General features: G+C 47.0%; 2 protein-coding genes across 2 annotated transcripts in view; both read right to left on the bottom strand.

Moving 5' to 3' along the window:
- Positions 1 to 18,289, bottom strand: part of LOC135822630 (methionine synthase-like) — a 46,794-nt gene extending 28,505 nt beyond the window's left edge. The window contains exons 1-11 of the mRNA XM_065335441.1: positions 18,116 to 18,289; positions 17,920 to 18,027; positions 16,693 to 16,784; positions 15,325 to 15,414; positions 14,164 to 14,233; positions 13,285 to 13,377; positions 6,537 to 6,643; positions 5,527 to 5,589; positions 2,825 to 2,919; positions 1,832 to 1,932; positions 546 to 607 (exon numbers count right to left, since the gene is read on the bottom strand). Of these exons, the coding sequence (XP_065191513.1) occupies positions 546 to 607; positions 1,832 to 1,932; positions 2,825 to 2,919; positions 5,527 to 5,589; positions 6,537 to 6,643; positions 13,285 to 13,377; positions 14,164 to 14,233; positions 15,325 to 15,414; positions 16,693 to 16,784; positions 17,920 to 18,027; positions 18,116 to 18,134 (900 nt within the window). The 5' untranslated portion in view covers positions 18,135 to 18,289. The remainder of the gene's footprint in view (positions 1 to 545; positions 608 to 1,831; positions 1,933 to 2,824; positions 2,920 to 5,526; positions 5,590 to 6,536; positions 6,644 to 13,284; positions 13,378 to 14,163; positions 14,234 to 15,324; positions 15,415 to 16,692; positions 16,785 to 17,919; positions 18,028 to 18,115) is intronic.
- Positions 18,290 to 19,153: 864 nt separating this feature from the next.
- LOC135822621 (kelch-like protein 5) lies at positions 19,154 to 25,567 on the bottom strand. The gene is made up of 3 exons (XM_065335432.1): positions 22,813 to 25,567; positions 20,486 to 20,727; positions 19,154 to 20,208 (listed from the first exon to the last, which is right to left on the bottom strand). The coding sequence occupies exons 1-3, from the start codon at positions 25,254 to 25,256 to the stop codon at positions 19,889 to 19,891; spliced, it is 3,006 nt and encodes a 1,001-aa protein (XP_065191504.1). The 5' UTR covers positions 25,257 to 25,567; the 3' UTR covers positions 19,154 to 19,888.
- Between the last annotated feature and the right edge of the window lie 229 nt (positions 25,568 to 25,796).

Raw genomic sequence — 25,796 nt, 5'->3', positions numbered from 1 at the left:
AAAGTTGCTTGTCGTCCCTGAAACGAACATCGTTCATTTCGTACTCGGACCCCCTCCCCTCCCTCTGAAACGAACCCAGCTTGCTATGCAGGACGACAAAATCGTTATGTACATAATGTACAGTGTCGGTCGACTTGCGATTTTGGCTCGCACCCACTCCCCCCACCCCAAACGAATGATGTTCGTTTCAGGGACGACAAAAACCGTTTGCGATGACCCCTAAAACCAACTAAATGTTTTGCCCAAAAATGGAGAAAATCACGTTTTAGCAGAATCGAGGGGATAGGGTACTATTTCAAAGAAGAAAGGAGACGGATCCTTGCTGATGTCACTCTCTTGTGTGCTCCCAGTGCAGCTCATCATCAGATGGTCTGTTCGTGGATCTCTGCAAAGCTGTGCACGAGTGGCAGTTGTGCTAGGCTGGAACTAAAATGTACAATTTTCAGTAAAGTAAAGATTTTTTTCCGCTGGTCATCACATGGAATGAGCATGCGGCACTCAACGGTATGACGGTGGCAGGAGTAAGTCACCACAGCAGCACTCACCCTGATATGTCCGGATGTTATGGCCGGAGTTTCATCATAGTCACCCATCGCATTAGGTAGACCTTAGCATTACAGAACAACACAACAAGCCATACGCCACCACGGTCAATACAACAACCCACACACCACCTCTAGCTCTGTCTACAGTCAAATACAATTTCTATTGACATCAGCCCATGCCTCTGGCATTCATATCCCAAGATGACCCAGTGAACCTCGTATAAAAAGGTGATCTGCACACAATAACCATAAAGCTTGCCAATGTTGCCATGAATAGATTGAGCTGTACAGTCATATCATCAATCACAATACAAAGGTAGTTACATAATTTCTTATACTAGTATTCTAAAACATTTTCATGTAGCACTCATCAGTGGCAGCAGTCATGGAGGATGGTGACCAAGTTAGTGAGAGCAAAGATAATAAAGAGTGTTATGATCAGGATGTTTCCAATATGGACAAGAAGAAATCGCCCGTATCTCTTTTGACTGTCACCAGTGAGGCACATTTCAAGCTCATATTGATCAGGAGTGAAATAATCACATCCAGATTTTCACCTAAAAACTGGACTTCTCTAACGTGTCCTTGCTTGTTCAGCAATTCCACGATCGTGTGATTTTGTTACACACCACTGCTAGGGTTTTGCCTCCCCTAGCACTCTCCCTGTTATTCAAAAGTTACGTTCCTCCAACAGTAGAGCGTGCAATTAAGGTGTGGATGTTCACTTGTAAGAAAGTTGTTAATGTCAAGGCAAGCTTTAGGCCAACATAATCTGTGCTTAGTTTTTAGACAAAGTGATCAACGTAACCTGACTTGGATAGCATATGAAGGGTACTCAAAAATAGAAGAGTTTGTATCCGGGAATAGGCTGGTACACTCATCTTGCTCGGCCTTAGCACCCCATCTCTACTCCTCCTGCCGATTTTCCTAGCTACAATTCTCCTGCATGCCAGAAGCATTGAATTGTGATTGGGGACATGACAGCGCAGTTAGTTTCCTTATGTAAGAAACATGGGAACGAGAGAGATTTCCAAATTAAGAATTGTTATATTTAGACACACACACACGCGCGCGCGCGCACACACACACACACGCGCGCGCGCGCACACACACACACGCGCGCGCACACACACACACACGCGCGCACGCACACACACAAACCCAAACACAGAGATTCTATTACAAGTGGAAGCAGTCTTGAGAAGCAAGAAAAGGATGCCTAGACTACTAAAAAGCATGCAACATCCCTAACAGCATCAACATAGTTCCACGTCGACCTAACTGACCAGCATTGGGATAGCAGATAATGTAGTTCTCCGTGTGCAGACCAATGTTCTCAATGAATGGCCTCATTTCAACTGCACCCAGAGCACAGTTTAGACCCACACTAGAGTGCAGCACAGAGAGAGAAGAAAGAGAAACAACCAATACAACCTCAAATGGCATTTTCGGAACAAAGTAACAGGTGCATGTGGAACCAGCAAGAGTGTGTGCACAAACGCACCCCCCCCCCCACACACACACATGCACACAGACACACGCACGCGCGCACGTACACACACACACACACACACACATCCTGACACATTGCCCGGATCTTTGCATGTGGCCATTTGGGGACACATTTCACAGATGTGGGTAAACACACGCCTCTCCTGTACTGTAGAGCCACCAGCCATTAAAGGTCACACCGTCCCCAGAAGGAGAGAGAGAAAATGGAGCACACCACCTGGTGATGTTAGAGACAATGACGCAAGCGGAACCGTGAACAGCATGCGAACACATCATACACACACACACACACACACACACACACAAAGGCACACACACACACACACACAAAGGCACAAACACCCCCCCCATGTATACGCCCGTCGCAAGAGAAGCACACAAATCTGCAAATGCACTGGATGTGCACCCACAGATGTACCCCCCCCCCCCACACACACACACATGCACGCATGCACACACGCACTTGCCCACTTGCAGGAATAAACACAGAACAAGCCTTCAAAACAATTATTCCACTGGAGCCAGCTTTGAGTGCTCGCATCTTAGTTGTGGCCCTCCCCAGTTTCAAAGCTGAAAGGGGAATTTCACCCTAAAATGAAAACTCCACAACTTGTAGCGAAAAATGCACTGGTTCCAATGGTGAAAATCCCAGGTTGATCGGAGAGAGAGAGAGAGAGAGAGAGAGAGAGAGAGAGAGAGAGAGAGAGAGAGAGAGAGAGAGAGAGAGAGAGAGAGAGAGAACATGCCAGAAACAGTAAGCAACTCACCACATAGGTCTGCTGTGCTCAACACTGATCAGAAATGCTTCGCCCGTCTGTCCTGATAATGTGCGTCCACTTTTATCGACAATAGTGCCCGAAATCTGAGAGACAAATATATGTACAGTGCCACTGTTACCATACAGCAATACAGCAAGTGATAGCAAGTGATAGCAAGTGATAGCAAGAGTACACATTACACCCCTTAGAGTGTGTAGACACCCGCATGCTCTCCATCCACTGCTGCGATGGCATGACTGTGCTTTATTGCCAGGCACCTAGTACCTCTCTGACGTCTGCTGGTGAAAGCTGATGTAAGTACTTCATCAGCATGTGAGCTTTCCTGCCAATGGCAGTAGCATCAGCCTCATTGCGTGCAGTGCTGGTGCTAAGGAGGACGCTGGCTTGCAATCTTCAAAAAAGGAACTTTAAAGGACTGTTTAATTTCTTCATCGCGATAGCTAGTGGTGGGTCAAAAATCAAACTTGGGATAAGAAAAACGGCGACCGCTGGTCACGTTGATCAGGTAGTTACAAGTGTAAGTTTGGTATTGAAGTCATTACAAGTGTAAGTTTGGTATTGAAGTCACTAGAAGTGTAAGTTTGGTATTGAAGTCACTAGAAGTGTAAGTTTGGTATTGAAGTCACTAGAAGTGTAAGTTTGGTATTGAAGTCACTAGAAGTGTAAGTGTTGGTATTGAAGTCATTACAAGTGTAAGTGTTGGTATTGAAGTCACTAGAAGTGTAAGTGTTGGTATTGAAGTCACTAGAAGTGTAAGTGTTGGTATTGAAGTCACTAGAAGTGTAAGTGTTGGTATTGAAGTCACTAGAAGTGTAAGTGTTGGTATTGAAGTCACTAGAAGTGTAAGTGTTGGTATTGAAGTCATTAGAAGTGTAAGTGTTGGTATTGAAGTCACTAGAAGTGTAAGTGTTGGTATTGAAGTCACTAGAAGTGTAAGTGTTGGTATTGAAGTCATTACAAGTGTAAGTGTTGGTATTGAAGTCACTAGAAGTGTAAGTGTTGGTATTGAAGTCACTAGAAGTGTAAGTGTTGGTATTGAAGTCATTACAAGTGTAAGTGTTGGTATTGTAGTCACTAGAAGTGTAAGTGTTGGTATTGTAGTCACTAGAAGTGTAAGTTTGGTATTGAAGTCACTAGAAGTGTAAGTTTGGTATTGAAGTCACTAGAAGTGTAAGTGTTGGTATTGAAGTCATTACAAGTGTAAGTGTTGGTATTGAAGTCACTAGAAGTGTAAGTGTTGGTATTGAAGTCACTAGAAGTGTAAGTGTTGGTATTGAAGTCACTAGAAGTGTAAGTGTTGGTATTGAAGTCACTAGAAGTGTAAGTGTTGGTATTGAAGTCACTAGAAGTGTAAGTGTTGGTATTGAAGTCATTAGAAGTGTAAGTGTTGGTATTGAAGTCACTAGAAGTGTAAGTGTTGGTATTGAAGTCACTAGAAGTGTAAGTGTTGGTATTGAAGTCATTACAAGTGTAAGTGTTGGTATTGAAGTCACTAGAAGTGTAAGTGTTGGTATTGAAGTCACTAGAAGTGTAAGTGTTGGTATTGAAGTCATTACAAGTGTAAGTGTTGGTATTGAAGTCATTACAAGTGTAAGTGTTGGTATTGAAGTCACTAGAAGTGTAAGTGTTGGTATTGAAGTCACTAGAAGTGTAAGTTTGGTATTGAAGTCACTAGAAGTGTAAGTGTTGGTATTGAAGTCATTACAAGTGTAAGTGTTGGTATTGAAGTCACTAGAAGTGTAAGTGTTGGTATTGAAGTCACTAGAAGTGTAAGTGTTGGTATTGTAGTCACTAGAAGTGTAAGTGTTGGTATTGAAGTCATTACAAGTGTAAGTGTTGGTATTGTAGTCACTAGAAGTGTAAGTGTTGGTATTGTAGTCACTAGAAGTGTAAGTGTTGGTATTGAAGTCATTAGAACACCAGGTTTTACTGTACATTGTAGTGTTGGTGATAGCAATCTCCAATAACGTTACCAGCAGTGACAAACTGCTCACTTTGCTCACTTTGCCATGGATTGAGAGAACAGACAGGCTCATGGTAGCCGTATGACACGTCGCTGTGCAGTGGACATCGAATGTGACAGCAGATCAAGTTTTACTACTCATTTCTGTTGCCCGAGTCTCTCAGCAAGTCCAGTCCAAAGATTGGGTCTAGTGACAGATCATATAATTACAGTGCCGTATCTGTCATCAGGCAGGCATAGTGGGATGGTCTAAGACCATGATTGAGAAACAGAGGGTACCAGGTTCAAGTCCTGCTTGGAAGCGGAAGGAATTTTTCCAGCCGTGCTGCGACCCACAGTTAATTGGGAACTCGTGGCCTGGCACGAGGGTAACATGGATGCAGCTAATGGGATTTCGGTCTTTGACCACTTGGTGGTGGGTCTGATCTACTCACCTCCCACCGTTTAGGCGCTGCATCTGCGCCTTTGATCCTAGAGGGTGGTGGCGTTCCCACGGCGGATGCGGAAAACTCGGCTTTCAGCCGAGTCTCACGCGAACCGTGAAATTTAATAATTAATCTGTCACAGAAGTGTTGTTATATCCAATCTCCGATGTGGCACATTATCTGCTATTTTAACTAAAGAATCACGGTATGTAGCAGTTGTAGCAGTGCATACATCACACTTTACCCACCCACATACATGTAGTATCTCCACACAGCATTTCTATAAGCACTTAGTGACTTACAAAGATAGGAAGGCGCTCGTACCCAGGTTCCAGGAAGAGCTCATCCAAGGCAAAAAGAGCAGCCTACAGCATTCAGAATCAATACACACATACACAGACACAGACACACAGACAGACACACACACACATATATATATATATACACACAGACACAGACACACAGATACACACAGATACACACAGACACACACAGACACACACAGACACACACACAGACACACACAGTGACAGACACACACAGACACAGAGACACACACACACACACACACCTTTGACCTTTGACGCCCATCGCCGGAGGCGATGATAGCAATGCTACGACAGAAGCCATAGCAACTTGTGCTGGGATTACACCATTCAACAGCTTGCAAGGCTGAAGAATTGACCGTCACTATTCAGCCTGGTCTACACCATACAGCTATTTGGAGTGACATTTTCTGGCCAGTGAATCCCTATTTTTCACACACACACACAGACACACAGACACACACAGTGACAGACACAGACACAGACACACACACACACACACACACAGACACACCCACACACACACACACACACACACACACACACAGACACACACACACATACACACACATACAGTAGTGTTCACACTTGAAGTTCAGATCTTTCGTTGATGCTAGAAGCACTGCCTACCGAACCCTGGCTACTCACAGGTGAAGGCAAGATAGTGGAAATGTATGCCTCATCAGTCGGGCCATGCATCACCGGTTGTGATGAGGTAGTGGCCTAAACTGGTTAGATAGCAACATGCACACAGTATTTAGTGCAGTCTGTAGCCTTCCCCGTGGATTGCCGAATGGGCAGGTACGCCACCGTGAAATAATTTACATAATCACCTGCGTCAGATAACGGAAACTTGCCACACCCTGACCAGGCTCACACACACACAACGCAATATGAAACACGAAAACCATAGGAAATTCCAGTACTGGATAGGAGGCAGACACTTCAAAGAACGAAAAAGAGCATACTGGCACTACTGGCCTTACCTTTGCATTTAAGGTGTCGAAAATAGTCTCCACGAGCATGACATGTACACCACCATCATACAGTGCTCGGGCCTGCTCCTTGTAAGCCACTACCAGCTCATCAAATGCTATCAACAGGACAGAGAAAGAGAACAGCCAGACCTCGAATAACCGCAGACATCCGTTTTCCACAAAAACATCCGGACAGACGAGGGAACTGGATAATCGAACACACATACTGTATGTATGCATGACATAATTACGCTGTATTAGGGGCCGTCCGTAAATGTCGATAGTTTTTACAATCCGTGAAATTTACGTACCTGGGTGGTGGGTGCAGCCGAAATTCAAAGTAAATAAAATATCGATGACACGCGGACCTGGCGCCCAGTACTGCGTGTGCGGGGGTCTGCGTGCGTCGAACCACACGTACACGTAGATTGTTGTCTCCTAAAAATGTAGTGGAGATCGAAACTCTTGAAGCAAAAGAAAGAGGGAAGTTTGTCAGATATTTTTATATCATCGAAGAATTGCTACATCGCCAATGGTTGGAACAGTTCCCATGTGGAGCGTGGCCTAACGAAAATGGCACGGCGGACTACTTTGTTTGGTACAGCTGCCAAAAAAGATAAGTTTTTCAAAGAGCTTGACAGCCCTGGTGAAGACGACGATGGCTACTACGCCGTCATCGAGGCCTTGTGGACTGTTGAAACGTCCAATAATCGATCTGCGTTTTTCACCAAAGCACAGAAGCAGTGGATGGAGACGTTTTCCGCGGACCCGCAGGCAAGGTCGGAGATCATCCAAAAGGCCAATTCACTCAGAGCGAAGGACGGGCAGAAGCTAGGAAGTAGCATTTTCGCACAGACTTCCACCTCCGCCGACACCCCGAACGACGCTGCATCGCAGGAACCTGGCGAGGACCGGCAAACTCAGGCCAATACCGCCGTGTGTGCGGGGGTCTGCGTGCGTCGAACCACACGTACACGTAGATTGTTGTCTCCTAAAAATGTAGTGGAGATCGAAACTCTTGAAGCAAAAGAAAGAGGGAAGTTTGTCAGATATTTTTATATCATCGAAGAATTGCTACATCGCCAATGGTTGGAACAGTTCCCATGTGGAGCGTGGCCTAACGAAAATGGCACGGCGGACTACTTTGTTTGGTACAGCTGCCAAAAAAGATAAGTTTTTCAAAGAGCTTGACAGCCCTGGTGAAGACGACGATGGCTACTACGCCGTCATCGAGGCCTTGTGGACTGTTGAAACGTCCAATAATCGATCTGCGTTTTTCACCAAAGCACAGAAGCAGTGGATGGAGACGTTTTCCGCGGACCCGCAGGCAAGGTCGGAGATCATCCAAAAGGCCAATTCACTCAGAGCGAAGGACGGGCAGAAGCTAGGAAGTAGCATTTTCGCACAGACTTCCACCTCCGCCGACACCCCGAACGACGCTGCATCGCAGGAACCTGGCGAGGACCGGCAAACTCAGGCCAATACCGCCGACATGGCCAGTAGTTTGCCCAACTGTGTCGTCTCGTTATTTGTCCACCTCTCCGTACCGCTGGATGAATTCTTTACGGAGGATATTTTGGGCCAGAAGTCTCTCCTCAGAGAAATGGAGGCAGTCTCGAAGCGGTGGCTGAGTTTCCGCTCTGAGCTGGAGTGGAAGAACTCCCAACTGTCCAATATGATCGCCGCAGTGTCCACTGACTGCAGGAAGTTTGGGGATCTGTTGCGTAGGGTGGCTGCAATAAAGATTGCACCATCCCAGCTGCTCAGCCCCTCGATGTCAGCGACTATCGCAGAAAAGATGCAGTTGTTGAGCCACATCACTGCACAGCTGACAGTTCTTGGCAGCAACCTCGGACACGTCATCCAACGTTTGCAGACCAGGAATGACCAAATGAAGACCAGGCACCAGCGGGCTGACACTGGCAGTGATATCCGGACAGACTGCTCCAACGCAGACCTGGCGTGGAGTGATGCCATAGCACGTGTCCATGATGCTGTGGAGGAGTCCAGGTCCCTTGGCTCGCCGTTGACGTCAGAGTAGTTACTGGCATGTGCTTTGCAGCTGAAGGACACGAATGCATTGCCGTTGGTGGCATTGCTGCGCAGCATTGGAATGCAGGCGACGCTTGCGCAAGACCCTGGTATGCTGGCCAAGGTATCCCTGCAACTCTGTGACCACTTCCCCCTATTGAGAGTGTTCCAGTGTTCAACGGGGAAATATGTACTCGTCAATATCATGGACTTTACGTTCTCAGCTGGTGGAGACACATTTACTGACCTGTTCACTCTATTTACGGAGGCACCTTCTGCTGCTGGCGAAGGGGGTCAAGCAGACATCCCCGAGGCAGATGAAGGCATGGAACAAAGTGTTGTCACTGTGACTGATGTGGATACAGATGTCTACCACCACCAGCCGCAACAAAAGCCTGGCCGCCAGCCTATCTTCGAAACTCACCCAGAGTTGGTCGGCATTGTCACCGAGTACATTCAAAACCATGGCTTCTCTGCACAGAGCCGGCGACGGTCAACTGTTGGCAATGATATGGGCGTATCGCTGACTGATATCCGTGAGCATGTCATGAAGCGTATGCCGGAGGTCAGGGAGAAAGGAATATCTCGGACGGCAATTCATCAGCTTCTAGTGGCCCCGCGCCAATCCACCATCAATGCAGCTCGGTACCATGGTCTTGTCAAGGCCCGCGTTCCTGGAAAGAACAACAACTTGCGTAAACAGCATCCTGACAGCCACTTTGCCTTCTCACAGGTGTCCTATGTGATGGAGATGTCTGCCATGTTCGAGAAGGAGTGCGCTGTTATATCATGTGATGATATGAACAAAGTGAGCGTGGGCACGCTAGCAGTTTCCCGTTACCATCAGATTGGCAGGTTCTTTCCTACTGCTGATCAGCCTCAGTACCACGATCACGACTTCCCATATAGGAACTCAAAGATTATACCCTCTGGGTAGCGATGTCAGGGTAAATTTCTGTTTTGAGAATCGGGCAGATATTGTAATACCATCCGATTCCTGAAGACAAGTAGAGTATACTGGCAAAGTTTGAAGCAAATCGGAGCAAATATAGTGGACTTATTCCAGTTTAGAGTGCGCGGGGTAAGCGCCGCCATTGTCGAAAAGCACCATGCCGCACTGTACACAAACCAGATCTCACCACGGCACAAAATCGGTCTTGACAACAGGGATCGCGGCTCATGAATAATCTTGCGCACTGTACAAAATGTACATACCGTAGCTGTACTGTTTTTTTTTTGTTGCTGCAAACTGTTGGAGAAATTCAAGAAGACTGTTGAAGAGTAGCCGAAGTATGAGTTGTGATTTGACCATTCTCCAAGACAAGAAGAGTTCGACAAGTAGATTATGATCCTGGTGGTGGTCCGCTTTGAACTTCATCAGTTCTAACACCAATGCATTTGAAACGTTTCCGATCATGCTAGGCAGGGGCTTATCCTGCAATAGCTGCTCCTCCTTGAGTCCAAGACTCGACAAAACATCTTCACCGCCGGTCCCTTTGTTGGACGAACACTCATGATGGCGGTGTATCCAGCAATGGAGTACCTGTCGCGAAAAATACTACAAGTCTGGTGCGCGGCGTGATACGCCGGTGAAACTTGGCAGCAAACTAAATTGGACGACGGGGAACACGATGGAACTAAAATCAAACCTGTATCAGGCAGCGCAAGAGATGAAAAAGGCGACTGAACATACGCTAACTTGTCGGCGGCCATACTCCCAGCTCCGTAGGCGCAGCGCGCCCGCACAAACGCGGATACGAAAGTTCATCTTCTATTTTCGTGGCAATAGTCACGACCAAGCTTGTCACTGACGTCTTCAGGTCACATTTGAATATCCCGCGTGCCAAGTACTGCACGCTCTGGCCGCGACTGGCATTCTGCCGTACTGACCTTTTGTGCCATCATTTCAGCTGGTTGCTAGGGAATCCAGCGACAAGCGTGGAGGTCACGTGGCACGGCACTCTGACATCGCTACAAGTCTGGGTATATGGTCCTGGCCAGAAAGTCCAGCACACCAGGTAGTTTCCAGCGACGCTGTCGAAGCTTGAGTTCACCTCCACGCCAACAGCCAGACCAACGCCGTCGACATCGCAGTTTGTCACCAACGCGACACAGCAGCAACACCATGAAGCTTGACAAACACCAGCGTCTTCATCATGTCTGTCCCCGAACTGGACCATTGGTGGTCTTCAACCGAGCTGCCAGGTTCCACTCGTCAACCAGCTTATCGCATGCATCCGACCTGACAGCAGTATTCGAAGAAGTTCCGCTTGCTCAAAAGCCTGTGGTGTCATTGATTGTTGATAGCGGCCCTGACCAAAGCCCAGCACATATCTCGAACTTCCTTTCCTATGGCCGTCTGTGGAGAGATCAGGAGCTTGATTGTCTTATCGTCGCAACGCACGCACCAGGACAGTCTGCCTACAACTGCATTGAGCATGCATGGTCGCTGCTGTCTCAATCCCTGACTGGCGTCACTCTCCCCAACCGCTTGGAGAATGAGCTCCCACCAAGTGAGCAGCGGCTTGGAGAGGAAGAGCTGCATGCCAAAGAGGCGAAGATGTTTGACGAGGCCATTGGCATCCTCAATGGTTACTGGAATGGCAAGGCCTTTGACGGGCATCCAATCAAGAGTATCAGTGTGCCATGCATCAACCCGGAGCAGCAGTATACAGACCACCAGGTGTTTGAGGACTTCTCCAAGGCATCATTCCGAACCATTGCAGGGGATGTGAAGCTGCAAGAGATGCAACAGCTCCTCCAGTTTCTATGTCGCCACACTGCCAAGTCTCCGTACCTCTGCATGTTCCTGCGATGTGAGAGTGACTCCTGCCAACACTGCAGTAAGAGCAAGACTGCAGCCCCCGGAGTAGTTTCTCTTCTGCGCGAAGCTGGTGGCAGGTTATTCACTCCAACACCCAGTCCATACATGGAGGGTCACTACCTGACCTTTTTGGAGTGCTGCCTGGCTCTGAAAGTAGAAAAACCGCTGGAAAGCCTGGGCGCTGGTGTTGAGAAGGCCTTGTCTGTGTGTGAGTTCGGATGCAAGTACGTATTCCTATCAAAACGAGACGAAGACAGACATCATCACCTTGTTCACCCATCGGAGCTACGAACCAAGCAACGCCAGAAGAGGAAGACAGGCACTGGAGATGACGAGCAGCCGACTGGAGCGAAGAAGACATGCCACAAGTGCACGTTTGGTGGGTGTGGCATGTCCTTCACTTCCTACCATCAGCTCACACTGCACAAGAAGCAGGAAGGCCATGCATTGAAGCGGGGTAGACCAGCTGCAGCCAAAAAATGAGCAATCAAACTCTGATCACTGGGCTTCTTGAAAGCCTTAATAGTACGCATTGCACCGGAGCATTGCTTTTCAGAGCTTTTGTTGATATTGTACAAAATACTTATTCACCTGCATCATCAATATGGGTGCGTTAATATTCTAAATGGAACAACAGTATGTTTGCTGGGTTATAGTCATACGCTGTATGGTTTCTTATGTATTCAGCAATGCATGTGCTTGCTGGATTGATTGCCCATAAAGGGTATGATGTATTTGGAATGAGCTGAAGAGCAAGTGATTCTTGGACAACATTCCTGGCATAAGTCTGCCAAAATACATTGCTGTACTCTAGTTATGAATGACACAGTGAGCGCATGCCTGCGTGTGTATGGACTCCATGGACTCCACCTACATTTATGTAGGTACAGTACATGTGTCATCAATATTTTATTCCGTAAAAAGTAGGGGGGTGGGTGGTGGGTCCTGGTTACTTTGTAAAATTCACAGATTGAAAAAACTATCGATATTTACGGATGGCCCCTAAATCGGTGACCAACGATTTTCTTCCGGATGGCGAGGGATCCGGATAGGGGTGAAACAATTATAGCGAATACTCGCTCGGTTTTTTTCAAAAATAATCGTACTCGGAATAAATCAGAGTACTCGTTCATACATGGTACATGCATTTACCACAGAAATCTGCAGTTTCAGAGCAGCCGTCGGCAGATATTGATGTGCAGACTGTGCGGTGAACATTTGTTCATGAGTAGAGAGAGCCCAAATGACCCACCAACCAATATACCAATATACCCGAGAAAAATGACTGCTACTCGGTTCAATCAGGGTTGTATCATGTGATTTTAAGGCCCTTGGTGTGCAACTTGGTGTGCAATTTTTAGGAGATGAAGAATACTCGAATACTCGAATATTCGATCGGAGAAAATCAGAGTACTCGAACTCGGGATCTCAATGCCAACTTTCACCCCTAGATCCGGATAAAAGAGGACCGGATAAGCGAGGTCTGACTGTACTACCATTCATTACGTAAGATTCTCTTCAGGAAATCAGAATCACAGCTGTTACTGTCTGTTGGATTATTAGAAGTTCTTGTTTACCCTTTGCTGACTACAGGAAATGTTAAAAATCAACGGAATTTATATGTTTTTTTTTAACATGCATCCACACCAGTCTAGAAGAATGCAGCATAAGTTTCTGAACTCGTTCTGAAAAACATTGCAACATAATCAATTAGAGATGTGGTAAGAGCACGTGATCGTCTGACCAGCAAGTAACAATGGCCAAACCTGGCCACACAAGATCACACAACATTACTTGAACAATTATCACATTGCCCTTAGCACTGGTTGTCAGCACCAAATCTCTAAATTGCTTCTGCTTTTTTAAATCCTAAACTGTTCGTTTTGCTCAGTTCAAACTTACTAATGTTGCGATAGTCTGGCTTCTCAACCGATGGCGAAATAGATAGAGTGCGGTTAGTGGGTCCAATAGATCCAGCTGTATATCGCTTCACACCTACAAGAATTGCATGTACAACAATGAAGAAAGTGTTCTCGCATGGGAATCATATCATAGTAAGATCTTGCACTGGTGGAGCGCACCACAGTGCAGAACAGGCTGCAAGTTCACAATACATGTACCTCACACCTTTCGACCTTTGGTCGGGTGGCGTAGCAACCCCGGATACAGGTTTGTGTACGAACTGACTTTGCTTTCAACAATCCTATCGGAGTTTGGAAACGGGGCCAGCACATCGGCTATCCTCATGGTAAATAGGGAAATTAACCTCGTACTCGCAAAGCAGGAAACAAATGGCACTGCTTGCGTTCCATGGGCGCCGATGACACTCCACGGCCTCATCTTAACGCTAGTAGGCTCTGCGGAGACTTGACCTACGGAAACAGCGGACTTCACAGGGAAAGGTAGGGAGTGACGCTGCGAGTATTCATTTCCAGAAACTGTGATGCTACAGGGGAAAGTATATCATGGAACAAAACAAAACTGTAACTTTCTCTAACCATCTGCCCGTGTGGCGCGCACCGTGCACATGTGGGTGGGCTGAGATCGATGTGTTTCGCACGTACCGAGGTCCGCACTATCGTCTGCATGTTGTACAGCATCTATCAAAGTACTAGACCCATAGCAGCGAATGCAAACAGGAATGTGGCACTTTTTTCCGATTTGGGGGAGGGCTTGATCCAGATGAATACAGTAGGTTAGTATGTTGGAGAAAGACTTAACCCGGGAAAACACCATTTCCAGGATTTCTCAAGATAGCCTCTCTCACTTTCTACTACTAACCTGTTGCCAAGGACACCTCTTCACACATAGATACAGCAAGCTCAGCTGCAACCTTGTTAATACGGTACACCTACATAGAGCATAGAACACACACACGCGCGCGCGCACACACACACACACACACACACACACACACACACACACACACACACACACACACGCATGCACACAGATACAATGCTGTGCCAGATGAGACTACTGGTTGCTTACACTTGACAACTATCAGAACCCAAGAGAAATAACATGTTTGCAACTCTTTCCCTTTTAAAAGAGTGTATAATTTATTTTCTTGAACTCTGGTGCAGTGAACCAACAGGAAAACGCCATACAGGTACTAATGGTTACTCAACTAAGACTGAAATGAAGACTGAAATGCAAAGAATGAAACAGAACGCAATGCAAACAAACCACAGCTCTCAATGAGCTGTGGACAAGAAGACAACCACCATTCGGAAAACAAACTCAAACAAATCATCGCTAGCGCTGTCCTCAGCAAAACGTGCCCGTGCTCGTGCATGCATAAAGTACAATGCAACTAATTGGCGTGTCAACAATTCTACTGCCACATTCCCATGACTGACCGTATTGGTATTACCGTAAAGTACCGCCAGAGCGCCCCGTCTCGCGAGAGCGCCCCACCTTGATTTTACAGCCAGAGAAAGGAAAATCGTATGGCAGAGTGCAACGAAGTTTGTACGATGTGAGAATCTTAGTGTACTAAGGTCACGCTTGGCAGGGTTTTGTGTGGAGCTTGTGTCCGCTCGAAGGTACGGATTGACTGCAAAACGTGCAATATGTGTACAAGGTTCATGTCGTATGACCTACAGACAGCAGACCACCTCCACAATACGACCACGAAAGGATGAGATGGTGGGGCGCTCTGGCGGTACTTTACGGTATACTTGAGAGGCATGGTAGATATAGCAAGAGTACATTAACTCAGAAGGCATTTTTGCATTCGTACGTAAAAGAGGAGTCAAGAACTGGCCGCAGACACAAAATCAAATTTCAAACATCACCACCATGTTGTCTCGATCTCAGGGTAGGACACATACAAATGGCCACACACATGAACACCATACCCAGATGAAGCGCAGCACAGCAAGGAGCTACAGACAGAAACTCTGGCCATCAGACTAGTATCAGTACATCTAAACTCACCAAATGTTCACAGGCATAGTCAGCCTGTGCTATCGTTGTACCAGAGAATGTGTTCGTCTCAGTGAAATCTGCTCCAGCAAGCAAGTATTGCTGGGGAAAGAAGCAGGCACAAACAAGTACACAAGAAGAAGAAATAACATCAATCAATTTTAGAGTTACGAGACACAGTCCAGATATTCAGCAAGAACAAAGGAGAGGGCAGGAGCAGGCTCAGTGAAGACGAATACCGTAAAAGCCTGTGCATACTGCATAGGCCCCTGGCGTATAGAATAGAAGCCTCAATTTCCTCGGCGTATACAAGGGCACGGGCGTTATTTTGGAACCGGGCGTATCCCTCCACTTGCTCAATAACTGTATCTACAGTAAAACCTGTCTAAGACGACCGCTCAAGGGACCCTCAAAACCTGGTCTCTGTTACCAGGTGGTCTCCTTATCCAGGGTCATTTGACTGGAAATCGCATTCCTCGGTGCTGGTTTCAGCGGTCTTCTAGGGCAGGTGGTCGCCTTGACAGGTTTCACTGTATTTCATTTTTTAGTTGAGCATGCACACTATAAATACAGTATCCCTGCTTCAATGAACCAGAAACAGTGTTCTGGTTGGGAAAAGCGATCCTGAAACACATCCATCAACATAGCAGTAGGTATTGGGTATCGGTACCTGTACATGTACTGGTATTGCCTGACCATACATGGGCATGGGTGCTATTTTGAACAAAAGTGTTGACTTCACCTGACTGGGCTTGTACACGGAGGGTGGGCATAATTTCGAGTAGGCGCATACACGGGCTTTTACTGTACCGTAAAGTACCACGAGAGCGCCCGCCATCTCGTCCTTTCGTGGCCGCATTATGGTGGTGGTGTCCTGTCTGTAGGTCATACGACATGAACCTTGTACCGTGATTTGTACACACATTGCAAGCCGTGCAGTCAATCCGTACTCGATTTACCTTTGAACGGAGACGAGCTCCACACAAAACCTGCTAAGTGTGACCTTAGTACATCATGGTGGGCGCTCTCGCGAGACGGGGAGCTCTCGCGGTACTTTACGGTACAAGCTAAATGCCATTGACTTGCACCAACACAACAGCTGATGGCGAGATACGCATACTTATTTTAGTGACATTTAGGGCACAGTCACCCAGTTTCGGTGGAAGTGGCGAGTTTGATTGGGAATAAAGGAGGAAGGGAGCGTCTCAGCTTCTTCGGACCAAGACCATTCGACTCAGGCTATGGGAGCATTCTTGAAATGATGAGCGAATACAATATACACACTGACTAAGAACCTAAAACAAACTTGTTAGTTCAGTGAAACTCATCAATTTACATGCAAACTACTGTCCAGCGCCATGAACTCAAAGGATCACTAACCCGATGGATATCCTTGATAATCTCCGGCTGAGTTAGAACAAGAAAATCATTGTTGCCTTTCAACGACTTGGGGTGATCAGCAAACTCTTCACCTAAAATCAGAAAGAAAAAAAGATAGAATACAACAGCTAGTATGTCCACATCTTGAGGAAAGCGAGTCTAATGTGGCTTGCCATCAGTCTTGATGGTACAATGTAGTAACTATAATGAGAAGCCGCCCTCCAATAGAAACCACACTTTCGGAAACATTTTAATCACACATAAATCGCCCTTGCATAGTAGCCGCGGCTTCAAAACGTGACACTACGCTCACTCCTAGGTCCAACAGGCTACATTACAGCCACTATCTGTAGTCAAACTGCCGCATGTATAAGCTGCATGTGAACGTGAACCTGTGACGTAAGTAGCAAAGCGAATCAGGTTCAGTTGGGTGCACTGGTAAACTAGCACTATATGCACCATGGCTGCTTGTTCTTGGTCGCAATCTTTCAACATCTTTCCTTTCGTCTTTTCATTCCTAGCTGTTGAATTTGTTCGAAATGCCATCAAAGACGACTGCAAAGAGAAGGAAAAAGCAGGGGCGTAGGAGGGTTTTTGGAAGTGGTACGACCGAAGGTCGGCGCGGCCGAAGGCCGTTTTGGAGGGGGGCCCGGGGGATGTCCCCCGGGAAAATTTTGTAAAAAGACACAAAATCCTGCGTTCTGGGAACGTCTGGCACAGTTTATAAAGTCATAGAATTATTTCACGGTCTGAAGAGACGTGCATGGACATGCACAGATGCATGGCAGATCTACGAGTACGAGTCTAAAAAGGTCAAAGTCTGATGCGCATATGCATCGATGGATCCTGATTTTTTTATTACGGTTTTGCACGTTCCGGACGGATCACACTTTTCGAAAAGTGGTACGGCCATGGTCGTACCAGTCGTAGCGGGTGCTACGCCCCTGAAAAAGCACAGCCTTGCCTTCAAACTGGCCGTTGTCGATACTACGGTTCACACATAAGCCTGTCATAAGCCAAAATAAGACGCAGCTTTTATACAAGGCTTTATTTACCGTATATGTGAGCCCGCAGAAATCGGGAGTGCCTGGAACATGGACCTTGCGAGCAAGACCCACATTGTCTCACGTTCCAGTCACCCGTGCTGTCTCCCTAGATACTTTGACTCCCTGATGACCGTTTAAAATACAGTAATGCTGAGCAAGAGATACGTAATTGATTGTGTACCTCTAAAATCCTCTTCCTCCAACCGATGACGCTGGATCATAGTGCCCATGGCTCCATCAAAGATCATGATCCGCTCCTTGAGCGCAGCCTCAATTTCAGGGCCAACATCTAAACCAAAACATGCGATATTCATTATAATCTTCAGTGTCACAGGTACCCTCCAGCATTCACTAAAAAATCCATTCCTTATGCTCACCTCTACGTGCAGGCGGCATTTTAGGTCCGCTGCCCTGAGAAATCCACTTGCTCTACACTAACAGGAAAGATACTTGAGCAGAGCTTAGCTGCAAAGGAGAGCAGCTTCCTGCAGCATATGAACACTTCATGCAGAAAGCCAAGGCGATCAAAACAAGTCAAATAAACTAACAACACAGAAAAAGTAGTTTCACCACACTTTTAAATTTTTGGAAATTATGACATCAGTCGGTGCAAAATTTAATTTTGCACCGACTGCCGGCATTATCATTACGGAAGAACATGTACATGACGATTGTACATATATGTACTAAAAATTAATTAATTGAATTCCATTTTTGAATTCTATTCCCTCAATTATTTTGTTTGTGTTGGGTTTTGAAGCTTTCGTAGACGTAGATTCTTTTTCCTTTTCCACAATCGATCGGGAGGGAGGATACCACTCCTGTATATACCGGTAGCCTACCGCTGCACAGTGTCCGTCGTATCGGTGATCTACTACAGACAATAATGGTAGTCGTACACACAGTCAGCTAAGTCAAGACAAGGCTGCACTGTCCAACCGGTGAGCACTGATGCATGATGGCAGTGATGCCTTCAGCGAGTCTTGCTTTCGTGGCGTACACTACCACTGACCTTTCCATGGCATAGGTTCATCGTTCAGGCTATTGACTTACCGTAGTTCCGCGCATATAAGCCCATGGGCTAATATACGAAATAATGCATTTTCCGGGAAAAACAAATCTGTCATATTAAATGGTTCGTTTTTAGCCCTGGGCCTATATTCGAATTTTGAAGGCAGCTGGCACGTGAAAAAGTACAAGTCAGTGCGCGGTTGTCCGCCTTCCGTAGGTACCGGTGCTGGTAATGTAGTCTGCACTGACATGCTGTACTATCGGTTCCGTAACGGTGTTTGGGTCTGTTTATTAGCCCATGGGCCTATAAACGAAGGTGGGCTTATATCCAGATATAGGCCCGTGGGCTTATATGCGCGGAACTACGGTATAACTGTCCACATAATTGTATGAAGAAAACTAACTAATTTTACTAAGACTAGTAATAGTTGCAAAATAGCAATGAATAATTTTTTTTAAATTCTATTCCTTGCACAATGGGAGGTATGCATCCAAGATGGCTGTCACCTGTTTTGATAATGTCCTTTTTATGCAGAGCCAGTATCGTACGGTTGTAATGGACTTGCCCCGCAAAACCTAATGGCGGGAAAGTGATGCATGCTGTTCATAAGATACATGGTGCAAGTTGTGAATTAAAATAGTGTTTCCTCAATGATCCTCAGTGCCAAATACACGTGAAATTGTCAAGGCCAGAACGAAGCACCACAAGGTTATACGTTTGTCGTTTGCTGTCACAGCACTCGTGTAGTATTATTATTACTATAATTAATGAAAACGACTTATTAAGGTTAAAATCTACAAGGAGATGGGAAATATAATTATGGCAGATGAGCTATTCATTGCTATCAGTTTTATAATCGCTGTGCAGTGGGCATAGGTAGATATATTAGGCAATACAGTTGCTGTGTGCAGTGTATACGTTGCACTGAATGGGCGGCGCTTACTTAGTACTCGCATACTACTGCTCAAGGAACATGGAAGATGCTAGAAACGCAAAATCCAAGCTATTGAAGTGAGGGGAGGGGAAATAATCTTGCCTACGTTGCCATGCATCACATGGATAATCTGAGGCATGTGAAAACTGGCTTGAATGAGACTGGCAAGACCATCTTGAATCAGACTGGCAAGATCATCTTGAATCAGACTGGCAAGATCATCTTCTCACAGTCTTCATCAGTGCTACGGTCACGCACATCCTTCACTGCAACAACGCCTGCGCCGGCCCTTCCGGTACACAACACTGATGTGTTTTCCCATTTCTTGTTGGCAATGTTCAGGCACTCCACTGAGTTCAAATACATGTAGCCATTGTAGCCACCCACTGCGAAGAGCTTGTTTGCGAAGCTTGTCACTCCAACTGCATCGCGGCATGACATCATTGGACTGACCTTTGTCCATTGTCCCACAGCTGGGTCAAAGCACTCCACTAGGTCAAAAGGAGTAGCTGCCTCATGGCCACCTGCATGCAACAAAACAATTGGTAATTAGAGTTTATGGATAGCATAAGATTGCCCATCATTACAGCCTAACTAGCTTACAGGAGAAGATGTTTTTGTTCATGATAACTTTCATGCGCCACAAGTTGGCCTTTCATTTAGCATTGGGTGCGGGACGATCTAGCTCAGTGGCACAATGCAAGAGAGCTGGAACAGTCATTACTGCACAGCTAGGTCCTCTTGACGGTAGTCAAGTAGTGTCACTAAAGAAATGAACTAGTCTAAAAATCAACTACTTACCAACGGCAAATAGCTTTCCATTGCACACAGCTACACCAACACCACCACGTTTCTGACTCATCGCTGGACAGCCGATCCACCGATTGAGATGTGGGTCGTAGCACTCCACAGAAGCAAGACATGAGATACTATCCCGTCCACCCACTGCGTACAGCTTGCCAGCGAGCACTGCCACACCGGCTGTACTGCGTGCCGCCTGCATGGGCTGCAAGAATGACCAGCCGTTCAGATCTGGATCATATCTGCATAATACATCAGATAACCATGACATCCACACACACACACACATGTACAACACACACACACACACACACACACACACACGCATGCACATGTACACACACATGTACAACACACACACACACACACGCATGCACATGTACACGCAAACACATGCACACACGAATGCACATGTGCGCACACCCACACACACTCTCTTAGGACTTGTCTGGTTTCTCGCCTACAACCTCTTACTCTATGTTTAACCCTTTGTGACCCCACTGAAAGTACGACAATTTACTCACCTCCAAATAACATGCACTTTCGCTTGTATCTCTGCCAAACATTCACCGATTTTTACAAACTTGCCACCGCTGGAAAGGTATTTCCAAGACGAAGCGACTAATACCACACTCAAGCCCGCTACCTGCACGGCCTCTGCCCTGGTTAGCCTAGAATGCCGCTCAAAACAGCAGCCGTGCGCGAACAGCTCCAGCAAAGTTCAAACAGCCGCCCTTCCATTCTCCTTCATCACATCGACTTCAAATAAACTACAGCGGAAAGCTCGTTTCAAGCGCAAAATTTTGGTGTGCAGCATGCTTGAGTATGACGTAGAACTCCGGGGAAAACCCCTGCCAAGCGCAGTGTGAAAATTTGAATTTTTCGATCGGAGTGAATTTTTCAGTTTTTCGTCGACCTCGAGTCTCACCACGGCGGCATCGTACCTCGTAGAGACTTCGGATAACTTCGACGTGATAGCCAAGGTTCCTCTCGAGACGTAGACGCTTTGTTTATGAAAATCGGGGAATGAACACCAGAGATATAATATTTTTAGTGCCACTGTATGCCAATCGATCGATGGGGTCACAAAGGGTTAACCGAATCACGGGGTGCCACTACACATTTTCTGGCAAGTTTGACGGCACAGTGACAAGGTCAGCTAGCAAAATCAGGCGATGGTGCAGCAGTAGGAAGTGTAGGAGTGTACTACATGTACATACATGTAGAATGCACTGTCCCATCAGGGCCGTAGCCGTGACCTGGTCCGGCCATGGCTGGCCCGGCCTTATTTCGAAAAAGTGGACCCGTCCAATTAGTGCACAACGGGCTTTTTTCATTAGAAATAATGTTCATTTCCAAAGTACCCCATTTGGCCGGACCACCCGAAATCCCGGTCCTACGGCCCTGACCATAATGCTCGCTGAGTTGGTGGAATGACTTCAGCATGCATACTGAGTATGTGAAAACTTAAAAAAGCCCAACTCTGAATAAGGCCAATGGGTGGAATATCCCGAAGTCTGTGTTGGTGGTGGTGTTGTTGTGGTACGTTATTTTGTGTACGTCGTGTGTAATTGGTGTTGGTGAATGCGTGTGTTGCTGTGGTGTGAAAAGCAGTCTTCGTCTTGAGTTCGTCATGTCCAGTTGTGTTTCGTCGTCGTGTCAATAAACTCTTCTAAACGTACGAGCACTCATAGCTATCGTCGTCCATTGTATAAGTGTGGAGATGGCACGGGGCTGGGAGCAGGTGGAGAAAGTACAGATACGAGACACTCGTACAACAATGTTACCACCTGACACCATGTACTGTGACACCCCGAGGCGCAATCGGGGAGGGTCTGCATGTACACATGTATTGCCGTTAGCCTCACAAGTCAACAAAAAAACTTAGAAACGAGACGTACTGGTTTGTGATAACCGAAGGGTGCGTCATACGTGTGCGCTATAAAAGCATTAGAAAGCTGAGCTCTTCGGCTTTTTCCCAGATATTTAGATCGCGGAAATCCGTCAAGTTTCAAGTGAGTTGTGAACATTTTAGTCCATCGACGGTATACCGTCGATTTTTGACTGTACGGGCTCCAAAGGGTTAAACTACAGTTGCGGCCAAAAAAACCAATCCACGCACCGAAAGCAGCGCCAAGGCTCAGCCTCGGATCAGATTTTGGGAACATGCATGATGTAATTGAAATGAAAACGTGGCGCTAATTTGGACTCGCGGGTCGGATTTCTTTGGGCCCGACTGTAGTACAACACAGTAGTAACATAATGGCTATGTAGTTAGAATGTTAGTTAGAATGCAGCATAGTTATACTTGCTGCACGCTAACTCACCTCTCGACTGTGTTGAGGTAAGACCACCCATCATGTCCACCAACAGCATACATTGGACCCGACAACACAGCAACTCCAACACCATGCCGGTGGGTGCACATTGACGCAACAGTACTCCAGCTGTGATGCCGTGTGTCAAACTTCTCCACAGAATTGAGCGTTTTCAAGCCATCCCTGCCACCGACTGTGTAGATGAAGCGGTCAATGACTGCCACGCCACACTGCAAGCGTCTTGATCGCATTTCACCAACTGTTCTCCACTGATTGAGACGATAATTATATTCCTCAATGGTCATGGCACCCCGAGAAAGATCCATACCTCCTACCGCAAACAGCGAGCCGACTGTTGAACGTCTTGGATGAGTGCGTGGATTGTTACTTAGAATGCAGCGTTCTGGTAGTAGATGGTACTTCAAAGCCTCCAGCAAAAGTGGCTGACACTCTGGAGATGATTGGATGATCTCCTCGGTTTCAACATGATCAGCAATATACTCCGGTGGTAGGAATGGCAAGCGTACACAGCCTAGGAGCCTTGCAGTGTGTTGCCGCCGATCTGTGCCACTTTGCTGATGCTGAATCCAGCGCAAAGCCGCTTCGTACACTTGGCACTCATTCTCCACATTCACATCATCTCGAGACAGGAGCTCTACCACATCATCAGTGCTCATCTGCAGGAATTCTTCATGCTTTATCACATCCAGAAAGTACTCCTCCACGAACGTCTCAGCTGACTCATACAAAGCCTCGCACCCAAACTGCTGGCTGAATGCCCGGATACCGAGGCAGTTGGACGAATGAAGTTGCTCGCACATGTAGTTTTGGCAGGCCATCATCACGTCATGCATTTGTAGCATGGATGCTGCCTTCAGCAAGCTCTGAACATTCTGACTGTGGATATCCAATTTGCATGTGTAGGAGTAGGCCACGAGCTGTGCCATTGCTGCTCCATCCACATCGTGTATAACCACCTCCGGCATTCTGGTTTCCTTTCCAGATATAGCACCAGCAAACATAGCATAGAAATATTCACTTGTCGAACAGAGCACGATGCGATGAGCAGGTATACGGCGTCCGTCAACAACCAGGATCACATCGCACAAGCTGTTGTCAGTCCACAGCCGCTCGATCTTTGTCAACAAGTTTGTTGCATGGCGTGGTTCCATGTACGGATAGACATTGAGGGACTCAGCCTGTGACAATGGCCGCTGCAGCTTGCTTCCTCTTGGCAGTGAGTGGCGAGTCGCAGACCTAAGTGATCCCTGTGGCGATAAGACACCATGAACAGCACCAGCACCAAGGGATGATGTAGATGAAGCCATTCCACTTGCTGATCCCGCTGCAAGAGTTGCTCTACTGTGACGCCTGACAGGACTAGGACCATCACATTGCGACTTCTCCGGACCTTCGACTTCATCAGCGTCGCCAGCAACGGCAGCCTCGCCGCTGTGTGCATCATCGCTATCCTCCAGCACTATAGAGTCAGAGTCGTCAGAAAGTATATCTGGCGAAGCAGCCGTATCTTGTGCAGTGGCGGCACCGCCTGCTGCTGCTGCTGACAGTCTAGGCACAACAAACCGGACTTGACTGTCCGCTTCATCATCTGACACCACACCAGCAGCAACTAGCAACGCATTCTCAGACTTTACTCCTGGAATATTACCAGCGCTTGTACTAAGACAAAGATCATTTGCTTCAGCTGCTGCTGCCACAGTGAGATCATGGCCCATCGATGTCGGCGTGGCTTGCAAAGCGGAGGAAGCTGCCGCAGGAGCACTACTGGAAATCGCCGGGCTAGCTTTCACCCTGCTCAGTTCACACATGCGGCTAGCTGCAGTGGAATTATAACCAGTGCCACCATCACCGACAGCTAGAGTCGCCGAAAAACTGTAGTCACTGGACACTCCACATGAACCAGCACATAGAGTTCTTCCATACGGGTGCGTAGATGTTTTACTGGCTGAATTATCCGCTAACGTACGGGTGTGGGTAGGAAACCCTTGTTTGTCTGGCAACTCTTGGGGAAGGGCACGAAATGCTCCGAGTGGGGATGACAACGCACCTTTTCTGGCATCACAACGAGAAAGACTCGACGGTTGTAACGCTAAAGGCTTACGCTCAGCTCTTTTACTCTCTCCGCAGTGCAACGCTTCTTCATCCATTGTGGAGGGAAACCGTGGACAAGCAGGTCGCTTTGCTAGTAGTGGAGAAGTACCTCCCTCAGTTTCTGAGCTAGGTGAGCATGTGGGTGCAGCTACAGAGGGCCTCTCCATGTTGCCATCGCTGAGCTGCTCGCATTTAGTCGTTACAAATAATTCATTGGGCGCTGAAGAAGCCGGGGTGAAGTTTGTGAACGTACCCGCTGTTGCAACCGGCCCATCGCTGCTGAATAGCTCGATGTGGCTTTGCGCCGCTTCGCCGTTGCTTGCCGCATCATGACCGTCCATCCGCACCCTACTGGCCTACACACTGCACAGCAGGTTACACTCACACTGACCCAACACAGGCAACAGACTGCACTGCGGGATCTACTCAACTACTCCTAATTCCTAGATCTACGATCGAGTCGTGTAGGACACTCGCGCACTGTTTTATCCAGCGCTGTAGTTGAAACGAGGCCTGATATTATGAGACTTGAGTCTCCAACTCCGTCTTTACTCGGACGTTTTTCGTTTGTTGGAACTAACTATCTTACTTCGTCTCATCATGCGCATATGCATAGTAATACTGACTCGAACAAAATACTGTCTTGTCTTTGTGGATCTACAAAGACAGGTGAGTTCGATCGTAGACTCCACCATTCAATATGTCACTCAGTTCCGCATCAGCTTTGTACTGCTGAGTGCTGTATCTCACTACGGTATCTGCAAAGCGCACCCTGCATGCTGCTGCATCCGGATATCCCGGCCCGGCCCGCGCGCGCCCAAAAAATATTTTTACGGCATGGCATGCATGCGCGCGCGTACTGTCTGTACTACTACTAGCGC

The sequence above is a fragment of the Sycon ciliatum genome, chromosome 1, assembly GCF_964019385.1.
Source record: "Sycon ciliatum chromosome 1, ocSycCili1.1, whole genome shotgun sequence".
Classification (NCBI taxonomy): Eukaryota; Metazoa; Porifera; class Calcarea; order Leucosolenida; family Sycettidae; genus Sycon; species Sycon ciliatum.
Note: the sequence above shows the minus strand (reverse complement) of the source record. Positions and strands in the feature narration are given on the sequence as shown.

Excerpts from the sequence above, each read along its gene's own strand:
- LOC135822621 (XM_065335432.1), bottom strand. The coding sequence starts at position 25,256 with ATGGACGGTCATGATGCGGCAAGCAACGGCGAAGCGGCGCAAAGCCAC. Across the intron at positions 20,728-22,812 it reads TACCTCAACACAGTCGAGAG|ATATGATCCAGATCTGAACG; the intron begins GTGAGTTAGCGT and ends TGTATTATGCAG. Across the intron at positions 20,209-20,485 it reads TGGAAAGCTATTTGCCGTTG|GTGGCCATGAGGCAGCTACT; the intron begins GTAAGTAGTTGA and ends TGTTGCATGCAG.